This window comes from Sycon ciliatum, chromosome 1 (genome assembly GCF_964019385.1).
Source record: "Sycon ciliatum chromosome 1, ocSycCili1.1, whole genome shotgun sequence".
Taxonomy (NCBI): domain Eukaryota; kingdom Metazoa; phylum Porifera; class Calcarea; order Leucosolenida; family Sycettidae; genus Sycon; species Sycon ciliatum.
The window spans coordinates 40530073-40547961 of NC_088643.1; the positions used below are offsets into that span (position 1 = coordinate 40530073).

Below are 17889 nucleotides of genomic sequence, written 5' to 3' on the forward strand. Positions count from 1 at the left end.
GAGCGTACAGCGCTCGGAAAGCGGAAGCTAAATTTGGCGGCAAAGCGACAGCAATAGTACGGCGCGCGGCACATAAGCAGTACGAGGCGAGGCACGTATACGCGTGTGCGGCAAACATTACACACTATGTACCATATATGCATGAACAGCGCGGGGCGCATACTAACTCATTCAACATCAGTGCGCGGCGCAGGCATCTAGCTAGCTGGCGCAAGCATGATCATAATTGCATGGCATCACGCAATCAGCGCACATAAATCGCGCATCAAATAAATAAGTAATCAAACACCAATCAACACATCAACTAAATAAATCAACGAGCTAGCAAGAACACAATTCAAAAATGCTACGAAGAAATAATTACTATTCTAGTCGGTTATTCGCATGGGACCAAGCGCAATGTCCAAGCTGATGAACTGTGATTGCACAAGGTAAGCCCAAGCTCCTGAGCTAACCGTTCTGGTGTGCAGTCTTCTTCGTGCTGCAAACACACACTACACAATGTGTCGTATCTCGTAACAAGTACTGTACCAAATCACAACGAACACTAACAATACGCAATAGTAAACAATAATCAAAAACACTACGCAAAAAAGCAAAGCAAGCAGCACCTAGCCAGGGAGACAAGCCGGAGTCACGGTCGCAACGAGATCTCGACGACACCCCAGAAGACCTTTCTCCGACACGATACACAACAGGTGCCATGCTTGCTCGACTAACAAAGGTATCAGCTCCCTTGCAGGACTAAGCAGGGTCCCCTCAAGCTCAACAGTGTAGTGAGTACAATGCTGACGACTTGTACTGAAGGTGTAGCCGCCGTACGACAACACTTGTGACTCGAGGCCACGAGTTGTAAGCCATGATTGCTCAACTAACGAAAGTGCCAAATCCTTCGTAGGACTAATCATGGTTCTTACAGAACTCTAGAATATTTCGGAGCCCAGCTTTTGGCTGCTGAACTCAATGCATGGTCGCTTTCACGACGAGTCTGATCCGGGTCATGACAATTCCCCGGCCTCTCAAGAATCACGTCCCCGTGATCTCAAAGGCTAACGTTAAAGTCAGCGAGTCGTGACGGTAACCGCCCAGCTCTCGTTGGCCAAGCCAACTGGTTCTGCACCGTAACAGGTACGGGCATAGAGTACGAAATGTGGCTCCACAGGCGGGACATTTCCATCAAAAAAATTCCAACTTCAAAATGAAACTGGTACTGCTCCACTATCGTAGAGATGAGCCTGGTGCTGATGATCAACACGCAGCTTGTCATGTACAACTAAATGCACGTTGCAAATCTTCACGCAAAGCGTATACGTATGACAGTTCGCCATTTCGTGTCATCTCAGATGAATGTAGACCATAGGCCATAACGTGTGGTCGACACACCCTTCTACCAAGTAGGTATCCGGTTCAGTACAAAAACTGCTGCAGAGCTCCAGGAGCCATTTCATAGATTTGGTGGTATCCAACGAATCGGTTCCACCCACACTCCACCCATTACAAAAGACCTTGGCGACCTCGCCAAGACTTCCACGGTAGGTTCATTACTGCCAGCAAGGACAGACACAATGGCATACGCCTAGTAGCCTGTGCAACAGGACCACGATCACGTGTCTCAATTTTGTAGTGTAGCACCGAAGTGCGATCAAGCTCAGATGGGTTCAAAGCGAACGCATCTCGATACCGAAGCACTAAGGCTTGCAAGCAGTGGATCTCCTCGCAGGAGATACCAGATTGTCCCAGAGATGTCTCATTACCATCTCTTCCGACCCCCACTTCCGTGTGTTCCAGGTCCGAGTCCCAGCTCGTCCACACACCTAGGCTCCAGGATCGAGTCCAGCTCGTCCAACCTACAGGCTCCAGGGTCGAGTTCGTCCTCGCCCAACCTCAAAGGTTCCATGGATGAGTTCGTCCTCTTCCAACCTTTCCGGGGGTCCACAACCGGACATCTTGCGCCAATGCGCAACTGCTTCCAGACCCCGAGAGAGAGTCCTCCGTCTCAGCTATTTGAACTGATTCCTCTCCCTGGCCATCAGCCAGAGTGTCTTCGGTCACGATGCTCATGACCTCAGATATTGGTTCTAACCGACCAATCTGCATTGCCCTCTCTAGAGCCACAGCCTCGTCAGAGTAATTCAACACCCGTACGGGAACACCATCCACCGTAGGGCTCACTAGCGCATGCGCCATCATGACATCATTCATTCCTTGAAAACACCCATCAGGTATCGTCAAGGCACAGGTCGGCAACCCTTCCGACTTGTCTAGCACGGCGTTAACCGTCACCTCCGAAAAGGGAGTACCACTTCACGCCTCCGCAAGCGAAGAACGTGCTCTCGTTTGCCATCACCATCATGGCTTGGCGGAACGACATCAGCTTTAGAAGCTTTAAAATGCAATGCTCCATCACCCGAAATGATCTCGCAAGGAATTGGGACAGCACATCGCGTCCAATGTCAGAACCAGTAACCAACATCATACTCAGTACGTGACGAAACACCACAGGGTGCGGACGTCGCGACATATCCGACACCAAACAGGCATCGTCCAACACAGAAATGCTGGTTTCAGGTGGGCATCAGCTCACTAGTGATTTCCATCACACTCCAATCAAAACATTCGAGATCCGCATCAACGAACTCAAATCAGCAGTTGTTCAAGCTCTCTGCAGAACTTGTTACTGTATCATCGTTTCAGCCAGCATCTCAACTGGTGCGCCCAGTTTCGAAATCTGGCTTCGTGACTCCGTCACACGACAAGGACATAGTCCTCTTGACTGTTTTTGAACCGTCAAAGTTCAAAAGAACAGCAACACTCCTCAACTGCAGCTGAGGGCAACGTAGAAGCTAAGCTTCATGCAGTCATTGATCCTGCCACTGCAAGACGACTCTAAATGTCTAAAAGCATTTCGCCTCTCGAGCAGTTTCTGTGCAAGCGCTGACAAAACAGCAGAGTTTCCTCACTGCACGTCCTTGCAAGAACCTCTGTGGGTTCGAACAATGCACCGTCCACACCGCAAAGCGAGTGCATCTGACACATACCTCCGACCAACAAGTGGTGCAGGAGTCGAAACTCTTGTCAGCGGCATGACCGACTTTCGCCAGGTCTTCCGGAGCAAGTAAGTAATTAGTTGGCACGCCAACTGATAGCAACAGCTACATGTATACAGAACAGAACGAGTCTACGTTCCATGTGCACGCACTCAGACAGAGTGTTCAACTGAACGGACCAAGGCCAGAACAGAACAAAACAGTTCGCTTCCGAATCCACTTGAGAACTGCATGCAGCCTCGTGAAATCGACATCAAATTCACACCTCTGCGTGCTCGAGTAAACAAGAGCTCAGAGTTCAGCATGGACCAGTGCACACCGAGTTACGACTACTCTGCCGGAGCAACAGCAAGACGCAACTTGGATCCTGGTCACAGCACCAAATGTCATGGCCGCGCTCGGCGGGTTTGTGACTTGGCTTAGATCAGTCTAGTGGCTACCCAGGTAGACGACCAATATAGTCGCCATCCAAGTTGCTAGCTCACATAGAACGACAGGTTTCTAATTCCACTTGAACAGTGTTTATTTGAACCATTGCAGTACTAGATCGAAAGATCAAGTGTGTAGAGTCAAAAGACTAAAGCAGGAGAGAGTCGGAGTGACTCTCTCAGAATCGAGAGGAGTAGTGAGCTCCCCGAGAATCGAGGATGAATGTTAACAAAACAGCTCCTTATATATGCTACATTATGTGATCAAAAGTATACAGTGGCAAGAATGCGTAAGGATTATTTCTATATTACAAACAGTGGTGCAATATGTGCAATCAGCCAAACTAGAATATAGTACAAAGAATGATCAATCAATACGGGGAGCTCGCTCACCCACATTACATGAAAGAGTTACAACTATGCGTGATGTCCGAGGTTATTCGTACGGCGATCGTGCGACGGAGCCTGGAGTACGCTGACGGATGTTGCCGCAGCTAGAGCGCGCCGCCTTCGTACGGTGTCTTGATTGGGTCACCCTTCATCTTCTGCCCCGTATACGCGTAGGCTCTTCCCTCTCATTACCCCGTAGGGCGCTGCACGGTCAAGCCGTGACCTCAAAAAGGGATAACGGAGTCCGCAGTGCGCGAAGCACTTACAGGACCCTTTACGTCGTACGACGCGAGAAGAGGTGCCATGCTTGCTCGACTAACAAAGGTATCAGCTCCCTTGCAGGACTAAGCAGGGTCCCCTCAAGCTCAACAGTGTAGTGAGTACAATGCTGACGACTTGTACTGAAGGTGTAGCCGCCGTACGATAACACTTGTGACTCGAGGCCACGAGTTGTAAGCCATGATTGCTCAACTAACGAAAGTGCCAAATCCTTCGTAGGACTAATCATGGTTCTTACAGAACTCTAGAATATTTCGGAGCCCAGCTTTTGGCTGCTGAACTCAATGCATGGTCGCTTTCACGACGAGTCTGATCCGGGTCATGACAGTAGCGAGTACTGTGCCTTAGTAGCAGCCACCATGACCAGGAGCTCCAAGAGAACGCACAACACGGCAAATAAGCAATTGGAAGCATTCACATACCGGTATTAACCCGACTGCTGCATGGACGATAAGTGCTGCGAATAGTGATCATGCACCCTGGCCTGAGTAGCTCGCTTGGCTAATTGAAAGTCTGCCGACCTGGGCCACATTATGTTGCTAATACATGCACAACCCCAGTCACAGCGCACAAGTTGGTTGACTTTGGCCGTCAGGAGACCAGCGCAAGGTATCCGGGGCGCGGGTCTGATTCCAGCGAGGGACAATGTGGTACCCCGCAGCGCAAGGGTAGCGTGATACCCTAAGCCAACGTGCATGCTGCATGAGTAGCGTGATACTCGCCGAGCGCTTTTACTGTTGCCTAGCAACGCGTTTCTGTCTTTCCTGGGCCGCAAATGCATGTTGGGTGGCCCTGCGCATGACTGCACGTTGTCATAGCAACCTTGGAAATCTCAAGCCGGTTACCAACAAGCTAGGAATCAGACCAAGCCGCCGAATGCCCCCAAATTCTGCGTTGGTCAGCCGAATGACCTTAGTGTGGTATTCAAGCGCTTCAGCTACATGTACGTAGTTCAAATGCGTGCCATTCGTATCGTTGTTTTCCCTTAGTGACACTGATAAGGGTTTGAATCGCATGTAGTCGGCAAAAGCAATGGGTGGCATGATGCCTTAGGTGGGAGCTATAGCACAGCAACTGAGGGTGCAGGTAACTTATCATAAGTATCAGAGGCGTGCGTGCACAGTCAGTGCTAGAACGTGAGTGCATACGTCCGCGAATGGGCGTACCAGCGTGTGCGCCGCGTGTGTACCTGCATGCGTGCTTGCGCGGTGTCAGACTGCGGGTGCGCGTACGCGTCCATGCATATGTGTGTGCATGCGTGGGGGTGTGCGTGCGTGTGTATGCGGGTGCGTGTATGTGGGTGTGGCTGTGCGCGCTTGCGCCAGCGCAAGGTATCCGGGCGCGGGTCTGATTCCAGCGATGGGCAATGTGGTACCCCGCAGTACAAGGGTAGCGTGATACCCTACGCAGCACAAGGGTAACGTGATACCCTACGCAGCACAAGGGTAGCGTGATACCCTACGCAGCACAAGGGTAGCGTGATACCCTACGCAGCACAAGGGTAGCGTGATACCCTACGCAGCACAAGGGTAGCGTGATACCCTACGCAGCACAAGGGTAGCGTGATCCCTTACGCCAATGTGCGCGCTGCATGAGTAGCGTGATACTCGCCAAGCGCTTTTGCTGTTGCCTAGCAACGTGTTTCTGTCTTTCCTGGGCCCCCAAATGCATGTTGGGTGGCCCTGCGCATGACTGCACGTTGTCATAGCAACCTTTGAAATCTCAGGCCGGGTACCAACAAGCTAGGAATCAGACCAAGCCGCCGAATGCCCCCAAATTCCGCGTTGGTTAGCTGAATGACCTTAGTATGGTATTCAAGCGCTTCAGCTACATGCATGTAGTTCGAATGCATGCCATTCGTATGTTTGTATTCCCTTAGTGACACTGATAAGGGTTTGAATCGCATGCAGTCGCAAAAGCTATGGGTGGCATGGTGCCGTAGGTGAGAGCAATAGCACCGCAACTAAGTGGAGCAGATAGCTTCTCATAAGTATCAGAAGCGTGCGTGCACAGTCAGTGCTAGAGCGTGAGTGCGTGCGTCTGCGAGTGGGCGTACCAGCGGGTGCGCAGCGTGTGTGCATGCGTGCATGCTTGCACGGTGTCAGAGTGCGGGTGCGCGTACGCATGCGTGTGTGCATGCATGTGGGTGTGCGCGTGCGTGCGTGCGTGTGTATGTGTATGCGGGTGCGTGTATGTGGCTGTGCGCGCTTGCGCGCCTGCGGACGGTGAACAGTTACTTTCCACAGCGGACATAGTGCTTGTAGCAGGCACTTTGCCATCTGCCGAGTTTCATGATCTCGGATTCGGTGAAGCCGCTCAATGCTCCTGTGGTTGCGGGTCCGGCTCTGAGGCCGTGCAGTGGACACTGGTTCGGTGGGTACCCTGGGCTGCTCAGGAGCTGACGGATTAGACGTGTGAGTCTTTGTGCAGCCAGGAAATTGCCACAGCTTTCGATGACCAGTGGTCTATTGGGCAGGTTGGCGCGTCTGGAGAGATAGGTATGCATGGCTCTGACCGGGCAAACCGTTGAGTTGGTGGTTGTGAGCCGGACGGAGTGACCCTTGCCGAGTTGGTCGGTCTTGGACTTCTTGATTGTGACCTGTATGGCCTGCGGCGTGACGGAGAGGTCATTTGTTCGGAGGCCCCCGTCTGACATGGTTGTGGCGGTTGTGGAAGTGTATTCGCTTGCCCGGAGACAGGCGAAGAAGCCCAGGCAAATGGCTGCCCATGCCATGGCTCGGTCGGTAGCGTTGAGATTAGACCTAATCAGGGCGTTGCGCATAGCTGCCATGTGGGGCCGGAGGATTGGCCTAACCCCCACGACCCTGAGATTAAGAGTCTCATGCTCTACCGACTGAGCTAGCCGGGCTGCACGTGAAGCCGCAGAAATTGCAAAACAGTTGGATGCACGCAGCAGCACAGCTAGCAAGAGAAAGAGCCGTGGATGGGTTTGTTCCTGTTTTTGATGGCTGTGGCCATCCGTTGGCCCAACGGTCTCGTGTGAGTACGGCGTTTGTTTGTGCTGCCAGCTCGCGTCCGGCGTTTGTGCTGCCAGCTCGGGCCCAGTGCGCGAGTGAAACCGAACCGTGACAAAGGCTTTCGCTCTTTAGTGCTATTGACTGGCTTTTCATACGATGCCTATTGATGTCTAGAGACATGCTGTCTAGCTTTCCCCTGGTACGCATTCACGGGGCTTTGTTGAAGTTCGTGCCGTGAACTGCCAAAGGGAATTGTTTGAATGGTGCTGGAGCAAGTGCGACATTACGGCGTCCCTGCAGCCGGCCTAATCGCGTTTGTTGCCACAACCGATTTTAAAGCACTTACCGCGAAATGAAGTCATCATCATTAAGATTGTACAAGAACTCATCAAAGACATCATAATCTTGGTTGAGACGGTTAACATCGTCCTGAAGCCAAGCAACCAGTTCAAAGAAGATGCCAGTGCAACAGCAAACACTCAGCATATCACATACACACACACATACAGGATTATCACATACATATCACATACAGGATTTTATGTGACAAAATCTGGACAGCAGCACAGAGCAGTGCTCAACTAGAGGCGACTAGAGGCGACTAGAGGCAACTAGAGGCGGACAGAAGGCAACAAGGAAAGCTTGTGATTCATACCGATGCACTTCCATTTCCTGTTTGGTTGAACGACTATAAATAAAAGCACAACAAACAACAACTTCCAGGCCATTTAACTATTACTACTACATGTACATCATCATCATTACCATCATCATCATCATGAACCCTACTTGAGTGCAGCTCTACCAGGGCTTCCCCGCGGTCTTACCATTTGAGCAGCGACGGCATCGGGAATGGTCTTCATGAACTCCTTCTGTTCCATCAGCTCCTCAATGCTGTTGGGCTTAGTGAAGAGCTTGAAGGATAACTTCTGGAATTCATTGCAAACCTTTAGAAGAGAGGAACACAACAGGAATACCACTTAGGTGTGTGTGTGTGTCTACTACTTTACATGAAATATCCGAGGTGTCACCATATCGGTTTGGTTCTCGTGTCAATATTTACTATGCACAGGCAATACTCTAGCTGATCACGGACACTTCTCTACAGATCATGTCACTTGCATTGCCAGTCAACACACTTGGTAACATAGTACATAGCTTGCTGTAATACAGCGACTTTCCCTTAGCAGACGTTTCCTAAAGTTCAGGCAAACTGCTTTTATTCTAGCCTTTTTCAATCAAGTTGAAGCAGTGTTCTGTAACTACGGCAGCACTAGACCTTCTAATGATATCATTTACAGGCTGGATCATACCTCATCAGACTGCTCTCTGAGCTTGGCAACCAAGAAGTCCAAGAGGCCATGAGCAAGATCAGAACGCCGTTTGATCAAAATATTGCGAATGGCCTCACAGCCTAGAGCAAACGGACCGATGTGAAGCTGCATAGGTAACGTGTCTTCCAACTCCTTGCGAGCCGCGATGTGCTTGGATATCTCCACTCTAATCTGCTCAGGTGTACGTTCGGTCGCCTTGAAACCTCTGCTCAATAGTAGCAAATTCAGAGAAACAGAACAGCACAGGAAGGTGTTTGGTTTAGGATCGTGATACATGTATATTGATGATTAAAAATGAATGTTTGTGGTGCCAAAGTGGCTGATGGTGGCTCTCTGTAACTGAGAAATCTGAAACTAGGGAATTAGCCCATGCTTAAATACAGCCAAACAGCATTGTTTGATCTTCGGACACTACTGTCGTGGGCGGGCAGTGACATGTTTAGTCGAACAGCCGAGATTTGCCAAATACATTCAGACAAGCATTGAGCTCATAAGCACCAGATCTCCAATAGCCGGAAAAGGAAGTTTGAACACATGGTCCCAATGAACTGCTAAGCATGAGAAAAGGGGCAACAGTACAAGGCATCACAAGTTCAATAGAAGACTCTGTTCGAGATCCAGCATTCAGCTACCCTGTATGCTCAAAAGGCAGTGTTGACCATTCAGGTAAATTGACTGGTAAGCCAATGCTGCGACTGTACTGGAAATAATCGTCTACGTGATCACACCAGGACCTATAAGCCAGCGTGAACTAAGGGACTGCCAGGCAAATCTTACTCGAGATAGGGCTGGACCTCGGTATTGAACAGCATCATGTGTTCTTCAAAGCGCCGGGCCAGGGCATGTAGCGGAACCAAAGCCTGTTCTATGCAGTGTACCAAGTGCTCACGCAGAGCAACGACAGGAGGCTCGTCCTCTCCGACGGTCTCCAATGGTGCTACACCGCCTTTCCAGAACAGGTATTCCAGGATCAACTACAGTGACACGCACACACGCACACACGCACACCCACACACGCATGCATGCACGCATGCACACCCACACACGCACACACGCACACGCACGCATGCACACACACACACGCACGCACGCACGCACAACAGAAGCAAACACAGGGTTAAACACACAGCAATACATAAAGCACAGTGTGTAAAGCACAGTGTGTGAAGGATGCCAGGTATGGACTACCTGGCTCATGCTATTGAAACAGGCAACACTTCACTTTATTTTGGCTGGCGGCTGGCTAAACTAAAGCAGTGTAAGACAAGTGACTTTTCCAAGTCCACACAGCGGCTGTCATACCCCCCCCCCCCCTCCACCTATATACGACCACTAGAACAGCAGAGCTCCTACAACGGTTGGCTGAAGGCAGACATCTCAGTGATATTGGTTAATTCTGCTGGTGTTCGGCCTTACTATAGCCTTCAGCGAGTCCTTACCGGCTCAAGGTTTCCCACTTTCTTGGTGCATTCAAAGGCCTTCTTGAATATTGCAAGCAGACAAGGCACAATGCTATTGAGAGGAGTACTGAAGCCAATGCCGGACTTGGATATGGTCATCTCAAGGCCAAACAGTGGTGTGCATGACGACCTGCCAAAGAAACAGTGACAAACCGAGAATAACTAGGCAAACCGGACATACCCACCTACGTCAATAGTACCACTTTTGGAGGCGCACAGTGAATGCCATCACCAACATGGGTGTGCCACTCTGAATACATATATCCCACTTATTTGAAAGCTCTCGACCATCACAATGTTGCACAATGTTGCACAATGTTGCACAATGTTGCACAATGTTGCACAATGTTGCACAATGTTGCACAATGTTGCACAATGTTGCACAATGTTGCACAATGTTGCACAATGTTGCTCTCTTTGCTGCATAGTGGACTTTGGACCTGGGAGCATCTTCAGACTGCATGGGCGTAGGAATCGGTCCGGCAGGCCCGGCGGTCGCCGGACCAATAATTTTCGATTTTTATGGTGGTTTAGCGTGTGCGCTAAGCCCTGTTAACGAACATGGAACATCTACCACTCATACTTAGTCTGATGATCATGCATCTGATTATGATGTCATTGCTATACAGGCGCATGCGCAACGCGCGCCACTCTCCCACGCATGCATTCCAAATCTTGCTTTAGAGAGAGAGAAGGAGAAAAGAGAGACTCCTTTGTCACTTTTGCTTTCTGACGACTTGACTGTTCACTGGTTTGTCCGTCAGTGTCAATTTCCTACATTTTTCAACGGACATGCCAAGAACACGGAGCACCTCACGGGGTGCAAGCGCTGCTGGCACTGACGCTGACGGTCCCCCAGCTCTATACCCGTATCCGCAGCGGGCTGTGAATTCTGCGAATTCTCAAGTCCATCGGAGAGCGAGGTCCCGTGTGATCCATGCTCATGGGCACATTTCAGCCAATGCGGACCAGGTGACTTCTCCTGCGCCGTCACAACCAGCTCCTCTCACCCTGAGCGACCTGACTGGTGTTATCCAGCCCCTCCTGGAGCGCGTGGAGCGCTTGGAATCCAACGTCGTCGCCCCTACCACCTCGCCCATTGCCGCACCAGCACCAGCACCAGCATCAGCTCCTCTCCCGCTGGGGCAGCCTTCCCCGATGCACTTGGCTTGCGCAGCCGGCTCTCCAGGACTCCCCGTCATCCCTCCACGGCTACGGGAACGTATCACACGAGGTGAGTTTGTCGAATTTGGGGACTTGTTGCCTGAAGCCATGTCCGGCAGTAGTGATGTCCTGCAGTTGTCGTTGGTGAACGGCAGGTCCGTTGAGCTGGTGCAGAGCTCGTCCACTCCCCAGCCCTCCAAGCGCCGAGTCCATGACTTGGCGACGTGGTTAGAGGCCTTCACCTTGTTCACCAGAGTCCTGGTCGATGCGTCGCCGGACCAAGCTCCAGATTTGCTGGCGTACCAAGCCAACATCATCGAGGCCAACAACAATTATCTGACCGACGCGTGGGTGACCTATGACCGTCGTTTCCGTGCTGGTCTTGCTGCCATGCCGCACCTGTATTCCTGGCGGCAACTGGACCCTAACCTCTGGCAGTCCTGCTTCACGAGCCGCGGGCGCCCTATCTGCTCGCGTTGTTCTCTCGTGCACCCATCTCCAGCCCCGCATTGCCCCTTTCGTGGAGGGCTCCCTCTTGCGCAGCACGCAGGCGGGAGCCAGTCAGCCACCAGCCCAGCTCCTCGTCACGATGGCCGCCAGATCTGCCGGAATTACAACAACGGCGCCTGCACATACCCGTCCTGCATACGGGCCCATGTCTGTCTGTCATGCCGCGGCAAACACCCAAAGAAGACTTGCACCCGAGCGGCCTCTCAGTCTTCCCAGTGACGTCGTCACTCCAGTCAATGTGCCTCGGCTAACTGCACTGCTAGCTGCTCACCCTGATGCCCTGTTTCGTGATTATGTATGTGCTGGCATGTTTAACGGCTTCTCGATTGGTCACACCACTCCTCTGGTATCATGCATTCAATCTGTCAATCATCCGTCTAGTCTCTGCAATAAACAATTTGTCACCCTGTACCTACAGTCTTGTTGCGATGCTGGGGAAACAGCTGGTCCGTTTGCTGAGCCGCCATATCAGCTGTTTCAAACCTCGGGTTTGGGCCTGATCCCAAAATCCAATGGCAAATTTCGCCTCATCCATGACCTATCCTCCCCCACTGGCCGCAGTGTCAATGATGGTATTTCCCGGGAGTCATTCAGCTTGGAGTATGACACTGTCGATTCGGCTATCTCCTATATCATGAAGTTCGGCCGTGGTTGCCACCTGACCAAAGTGGACATTCGAAACGCCTTCCGATTATGCCCTGTTGCCCCCTCTGACTGGCACTTGTTGGGTATCTCTTGGGATGGTCGTTACTATTTCGAAAAAGTCCTCCCGTTCGGCCTTCGGTCAGCTCCGTACATATTTGACAAGTTTGCATCTGCCCTTCATTGGGTTCTGGAGGACACATGCCGCCTTCCCCATCTCATTCATTATCTGGATGACTTCCTGAATGTATCGCCTCCCAGTCTTCCTCTTGCCCAGCACCAGAAGTCACTACTGCTCGACCTGTTTGCATATTTACAGGTCCCAGTTGCACCTGAGAAGGTTGACGGCCCCTCTACGGTTCTCACCTTCCTGGGCTTAGAGCTGGACACAATGGCTCTGGAGATCCGCCTTCCACCCTCAGAGCTGACTAAGCTATCTACCACCGTGTCGGCCCTCGTCCAATCCGGCCGGGTTCAGAAACGCGACCTCGCCTCCGTATTGGGCAAACTCTCGTTCGCGTCCAGAGCTGTACCAGCTGGTCGCACATTCCTGAGACGCCTGTACGACCTGGACAGAGCAACTCGATCAACACCATTGCACCAATGGCTACGCATTTCGGCATCGGCAATGGCAGACCTGTTGTGGTGGGCAGAGGCCCTGACCATATGGAATGGGAAGTCATTCTTCCTGGTGGATGAGTGGACGCCAGCCCCCGACATGCAACTACAGACTGATGCCAGCGGCACTCACGGTTATGGTGCCTTCTACAACGGCCGGTGGCTGAGAGGAGAGTGGACAGCCCAGAACGAGAACGAGAACATTGAGTTCAAAGAAATGTATGCTATCATAGTTGCCTGCGCGACCTGGGGTTCGGAGTGGAGCAGGCGACGCATTCAGTTTCAGTGTGACAACAAGGCCGTGGTGGACTGTATACGCTCCGGTACCTGCCGTTCACCGCCAGTCATGACACTTATCCGGGCATTGTATCTGCTGTGTATTGAACATGACTTCTTGGTGTCAGCTGTCCACATTCCTGGTGTCACTAACACTGTCGCCGATGCATTGTCTCGCAATTTGCTGCAGGTATTCAGGCACCAGGCCCCGGAAGCGGCAGCCGAGCCAGATCAGCCAGTCTTGCCAACTCTCCGTTGACAGACTCCGTGCTACAGCTAGCAGCACTGGCAATAGCACCATCCTCCCGCCGGACGTATTCTACCGCCGAGACCCGCTACTTCCAGTTCTGCCAAGTGCATGCCTGCAACCCATTGCCGGGCGACGACTTTACTTTGTGCTATTTTGCTGCCGAGTTGTTCAGGACTCTTCAGCCTCGATCTGTCCGTGTCTACATGTCGGCAATCCGCAACCTTCATGTGGAACTTGGCTTTGCTTACCCGTCGGGCCCAACAACTCTCCTCGCTAGGGTCCTGCGGGGCATCGACAGGTCGTCATCGACACAGCGTCATCGTCTGCCGATAACCACTCCACTTCTCAGGGAGATCTGCCGGCATGTTGCCGTTCCACGCATGCGGCACCCTCACGACAAGGCCATGCTAAGGGCAGCTTTTTCCTTGGCGTTTCATGGGTTCTTCCGTTGTGGAGAACTGACTGCTGGCCTGAGGCGATGTGATGTGACGATCAGTACTGACCAGCGGTCGTTATCGGTAAACGTGCGCTCATCTAAGACGGACCCCGACAGCACGGGCCACACAGTATTGGTTGGAGCCAGCACGGACGCACTGATCTGCCCAGTGCAGGCCATGGCAAACTACCTGGCGTTTCGCCCCGGCGGCGACCATCTGTTCACTTATGCTAATGGCCAGCCGCTTACAAGAAATGCAGTGTCCTCTGAACTGCGCAACCTGCTGCCACTCTGTGGGGTCACGGACCCGAGTGCATATGCCAGTCACTCTTTCCGGATTGGCGCCGCAACATCAGCGGCCATGGCAGGTGTCCCCGAACACATCATCCGTATCATGGGTAGATGGCGCAGTGATGCGGTCCACCGCTACATCCGGGCTGCTACAGCTGACACCCTGCGAGTGTCACGTCAATTAGCTGCAGTTCAAAATCATCAATGGTAGCTGCGGGTTAGTGACCACATCATGCCTGAACTGCTTAGCTTTAGCTTTACATTGCTGCTGTCAGCACAGCACAATACACCAGTCGTATTTCATTATTACTCTCATGCCATATAGGGGATATTGGGAACGGGCAGTCTATCTCCGCAGCTGGCTCATTTCAATCACTACCGGTCGCAGCTCCTGCCCACGGCAGGCCGACCGTCTCTCGTTCACACTCTGTGTGCTCCAGGTCACAGCTCCTGCGCAGAGCAGGCCGACCTGTCTGTCTCTCTCTCACACACACTATGTGTGCACCGGGTCACAGCTCCTGCGCAGAGCAGGCCGACCTGTCTTTCTCATGCACGCCAGCTGCTCCGCCCAATATCCCTGATATGCCAACCAGAAAACAATGTGTTCTGAGCCGGGTGCATGCCTGTATGTGGAGAGTGCGTTAATGGTGGTTTAGCGTGTGCGCTAAGCCCTGTTAACGAACATGGAACATCTACCACTCATACTTAGTCTGATGATCATGCATCTGATTATGATGTCATTGCTATACAGGCGCATGCGCAACGCGCGCCACTCTCCCACGCATGCATTCCAAATCTTGCTTTAGAGAGAGAGAAGGAGAAAAGAGAGACTCCTTTGTCACTTTTGCTTTCTGACGACTTGACTGTTCACTGGTTTGTCCGTCAGTGTCAATTTCCCCTTCCCTCCCAACCCCATTCGACTGGGGATCACTATCTCTCCGTCACTGTCACCATAATTTCCTCAATAACAGTGTCAGTACAACTCTTGTCAATATACTTATATCGGGTGAGGGCAGTCTATCTCCGCAGCTGGCTCATTTCAATCACTACCGGTCGCAGCTCCTGCCCACGGCAGGCCGACCGTCTCTCGTTCACACTCTGTGTGCTCCAGGTCACAGCTCCTGCGCAGAGCAGGCCGACCTGTCTGTCTCTCTCTCACACACACTATGTGTGCACCGGGTCACAGCTCCTGCGCAGAGCAGGCCGACCTGTCTTTCTCATGCACGCCAGCTGCTCCGCCCAATATCCCTGATATGCCAACCAGAAAACAATGTGTTCTGAGCCGGGTGCATGCCTGTATGTGGAGAGTGCGTTAATTTTTATTTTTTACATTTCAACCTTGTTGATGGCTTGTCGACTCTTGTACAGGTACCATGTTTTACATCGACAATGCGGTGTATCATCAGCATGCATATTCTTATTTCTCATATTATTCTGTAGCATTAAAATATGGCCTTTTAGGCCCAATGTTCAAAAACAATCCCGGGGGAGGACCCCCTGACCCCCTCTCACGATTTCGCCGCACCAATATTAAACTGCTTCCTACGCCCCTGGACTGTCTTACATACCAAAACACACACGTGCCCACGAGATCGTGAGTTGCATAGACCATTGGTTACGTAGAACTTCCAAATTTTGGTTTGAAACACACATTGTTCCATGCACTTTGATTTCGTGCTGTCTCCCTAGATACTACCACTCTCTGATTGGCACAAATCCTTATTTGGCTGCAGGAGTAACTTACTCGAATGGGCTGACATTGACAGGGCCAATCCACTCAAAGCTGGATGCAACACTGACAATATCCCGGCAGTTGTCAGTTATCATACCCACAAAGTCCTTCAGTGACCGCTCGACAAGGGAGCGAATTGAATCCTGCAGCGCATACACACGTAGTAATAGGACCAAGATGCGACTTATATAATAATGGCACTAATATGGCATGCCAGAGAACTGTGTGTATGCGCCAAGGATTGTGAGTACAGTAGCAAGTATCATGTATACGCTGAGCTTAAAAGCTTCTGTTCCCGAATTGAATGGGCTCCGAAATCAACCACTTGCAATCAAACTGCATGTGTAGCTGTTAGGCAGGGCACTACAGCACAATCACTTCTTACGCCAGAGGGAGTGCGCAAATTCAGTACAATGTATTGACAACAATGGAGCATTGCTGTTTCTTCAGAGCCAATGGGTGAATAGTACTGAATACAGAGCCTGAAATCCTTTTTTCAAAGGTCTGATTGCGCTCCAAAACGAACGAAAGGCTCGCAACAGGTTATACTAATTCATTTCATTTGGAAATCAGGCTCCTATTTCCAAGTGTGCGGCTCTCTACCTGTAGCTGTTGCTAAGTCCCAAGTGTGAAAACATGTGAGAATTAAATTCACGAAATGCTTGCGAAGAAGCTAGTGTGCTCGGGATTCGCCATGATAATGTCACACAAGTCTGCAAAAGCACCCTCCAGGAAAAGCAAAGACAATGACAGACGAGTGGTTTAGTCCTCGCTGCTTGTTATCCACAAATTTGGAGATGGTCTCAATATTTAGGTTAGGCAACTATACACAGTAAATAACGTACCTGCATGGCATACTTGACTACTTCCATCAGCTTCTTGAGCTTTGAGCCCAGATAGACATCCACGTCCTTCTCTTTTGGATTGAACCAGCCCTTACCAACATCACGCAAACTGTGACGGATAGCGTTGCGCAGATTGATGAAGAATGTCTCACTCAGATACGTCTTCACCTGAGGTGCCATGTGTGCAAGCATGAGAGAGGGAGAGATAGAGATAGTCAGAGTGAGGTTGCAGACAAATAGCACAACACATGAGGCTTGGTGACGCTCCCAGCTACCTCCCCGAGTTCAGCACCAAGTCGTCCGGTCAAAATGTCTTGTGAAACACTTTCCCAAAAACTGCCTGTGCCATTTTGTGTACATGTGTCAAGTAAGCATACACACAGTGTGTTCCTCACTTCTGTGTGTGTGAGTATTCTGTTGTTAGTCACGTTCTCTTGTCCCTGCCACTTCCTAGTCACACTCAGTACCTTTCCAAGCTTCGATAATATAAAAAAATACTTGCCCTTTAGGATATTGTATTTCTGTGCGCCGGGTCAAGAAATTGGCACGAGTCCTTATAACAACGAGGAGAGCAAGCTAGAATATTCTTTAAATGTGGCAATCTTACCTGTACGCAGCTCTGCGATTGCATCTGGTCGAAGTCAAATAGTTTCATTGTCTTATTAAGGCCGGTCTGAAAGAGGTTGCATGCAGCGGCTGCAAAGCACTCTGACGACAGCGAAAATAGCACATTCTGTGCACTGGTGCTGATCAACAGTGTCTTGAATTTAAGGACTTGCAACGCTGTTGCAAAGTCAAATGCTGGAATGGGGACTTTCCCTGTCAGCAAGAAGCACAAGAAAGAACATGACATGAAGGTGGTGGTGGTGGTAACACAGGCAATTAACACACGCATGTTGAGACTACTCCTAGAGCACAGAAACTACAAGCTTACTGCCATAATTTCCTGGCTGCAAATTGACCTTTCATGGTCCAAAAGAACGATTTCAAACTTTAATAGGAGTTGACTAGCCACTGGGATTTAGCTTGTGTTGGGACCAGGGATTTGCTTGTGTCACTGTTGTGTGTAGTCTGACGGTGGTGTGCATTGTGCTCTGTGCAGGGTACAAGTACTGGGTAATGTCCACAAAACGCAGCCATACCCACGACTGTTTTTTTGCTCCATGTTTCCCAGTCAAACAGCCAAAACGTTTTAAAATTCCAAGATGT

The 17889-nt window shown here is 51.0% G+C and overlaps 2 protein-coding genes across 2 annotated transcripts in view; one reads left to right on the plus strand and one right to left on the minus strand.

Moving 5' to 3' along the window:
* LOC135825737 (dynein axonemal heavy chain 1-like) overlaps positions 1-17889 on the minus strand; it is a 100324-nt gene that overhangs the window by 66634 nt on the left and 15801 nt on the right. The window contains exons 8-15 of the mRNA XM_065338362.1: positions 17288-17499; positions 16681-16848; positions 15848-15978; positions 9896-10046; positions 9234-9430; positions 8436-8661; positions 7950-8069; positions 7469-7551 (exon numbers count right to left, since the gene is read on the minus strand). Of these exons, the coding sequence (XP_065194434.1) occupies positions 7469-7551; positions 7950-8069; positions 8436-8661; positions 9234-9430; positions 9896-10046; positions 15848-15978; positions 16681-16848; positions 17288-17499 (1288 nt within the window). The remainder of the gene's footprint in view (positions 1-7468; positions 7552-7949; positions 8070-8435; positions 8662-9233; positions 9431-9895; positions 10047-15847; positions 15979-16680; positions 16849-17287; positions 17500-17889) is intronic.
* LOC135825749 (uncharacterized) lies at positions 10447-15355 on the plus strand. The gene is made up of 2 exons (XM_065338372.1): positions 10447-11150; positions 13317-15355. Exons 1-2 carry the CDS (start codon positions 10709-10711, stop codon positions 14312-14314), a joined length of 1440 nt encoding a protein of 479 aa, XP_065194444.1. The 5' UTR covers positions 10447-10708; the 3' UTR covers positions 14315-15355.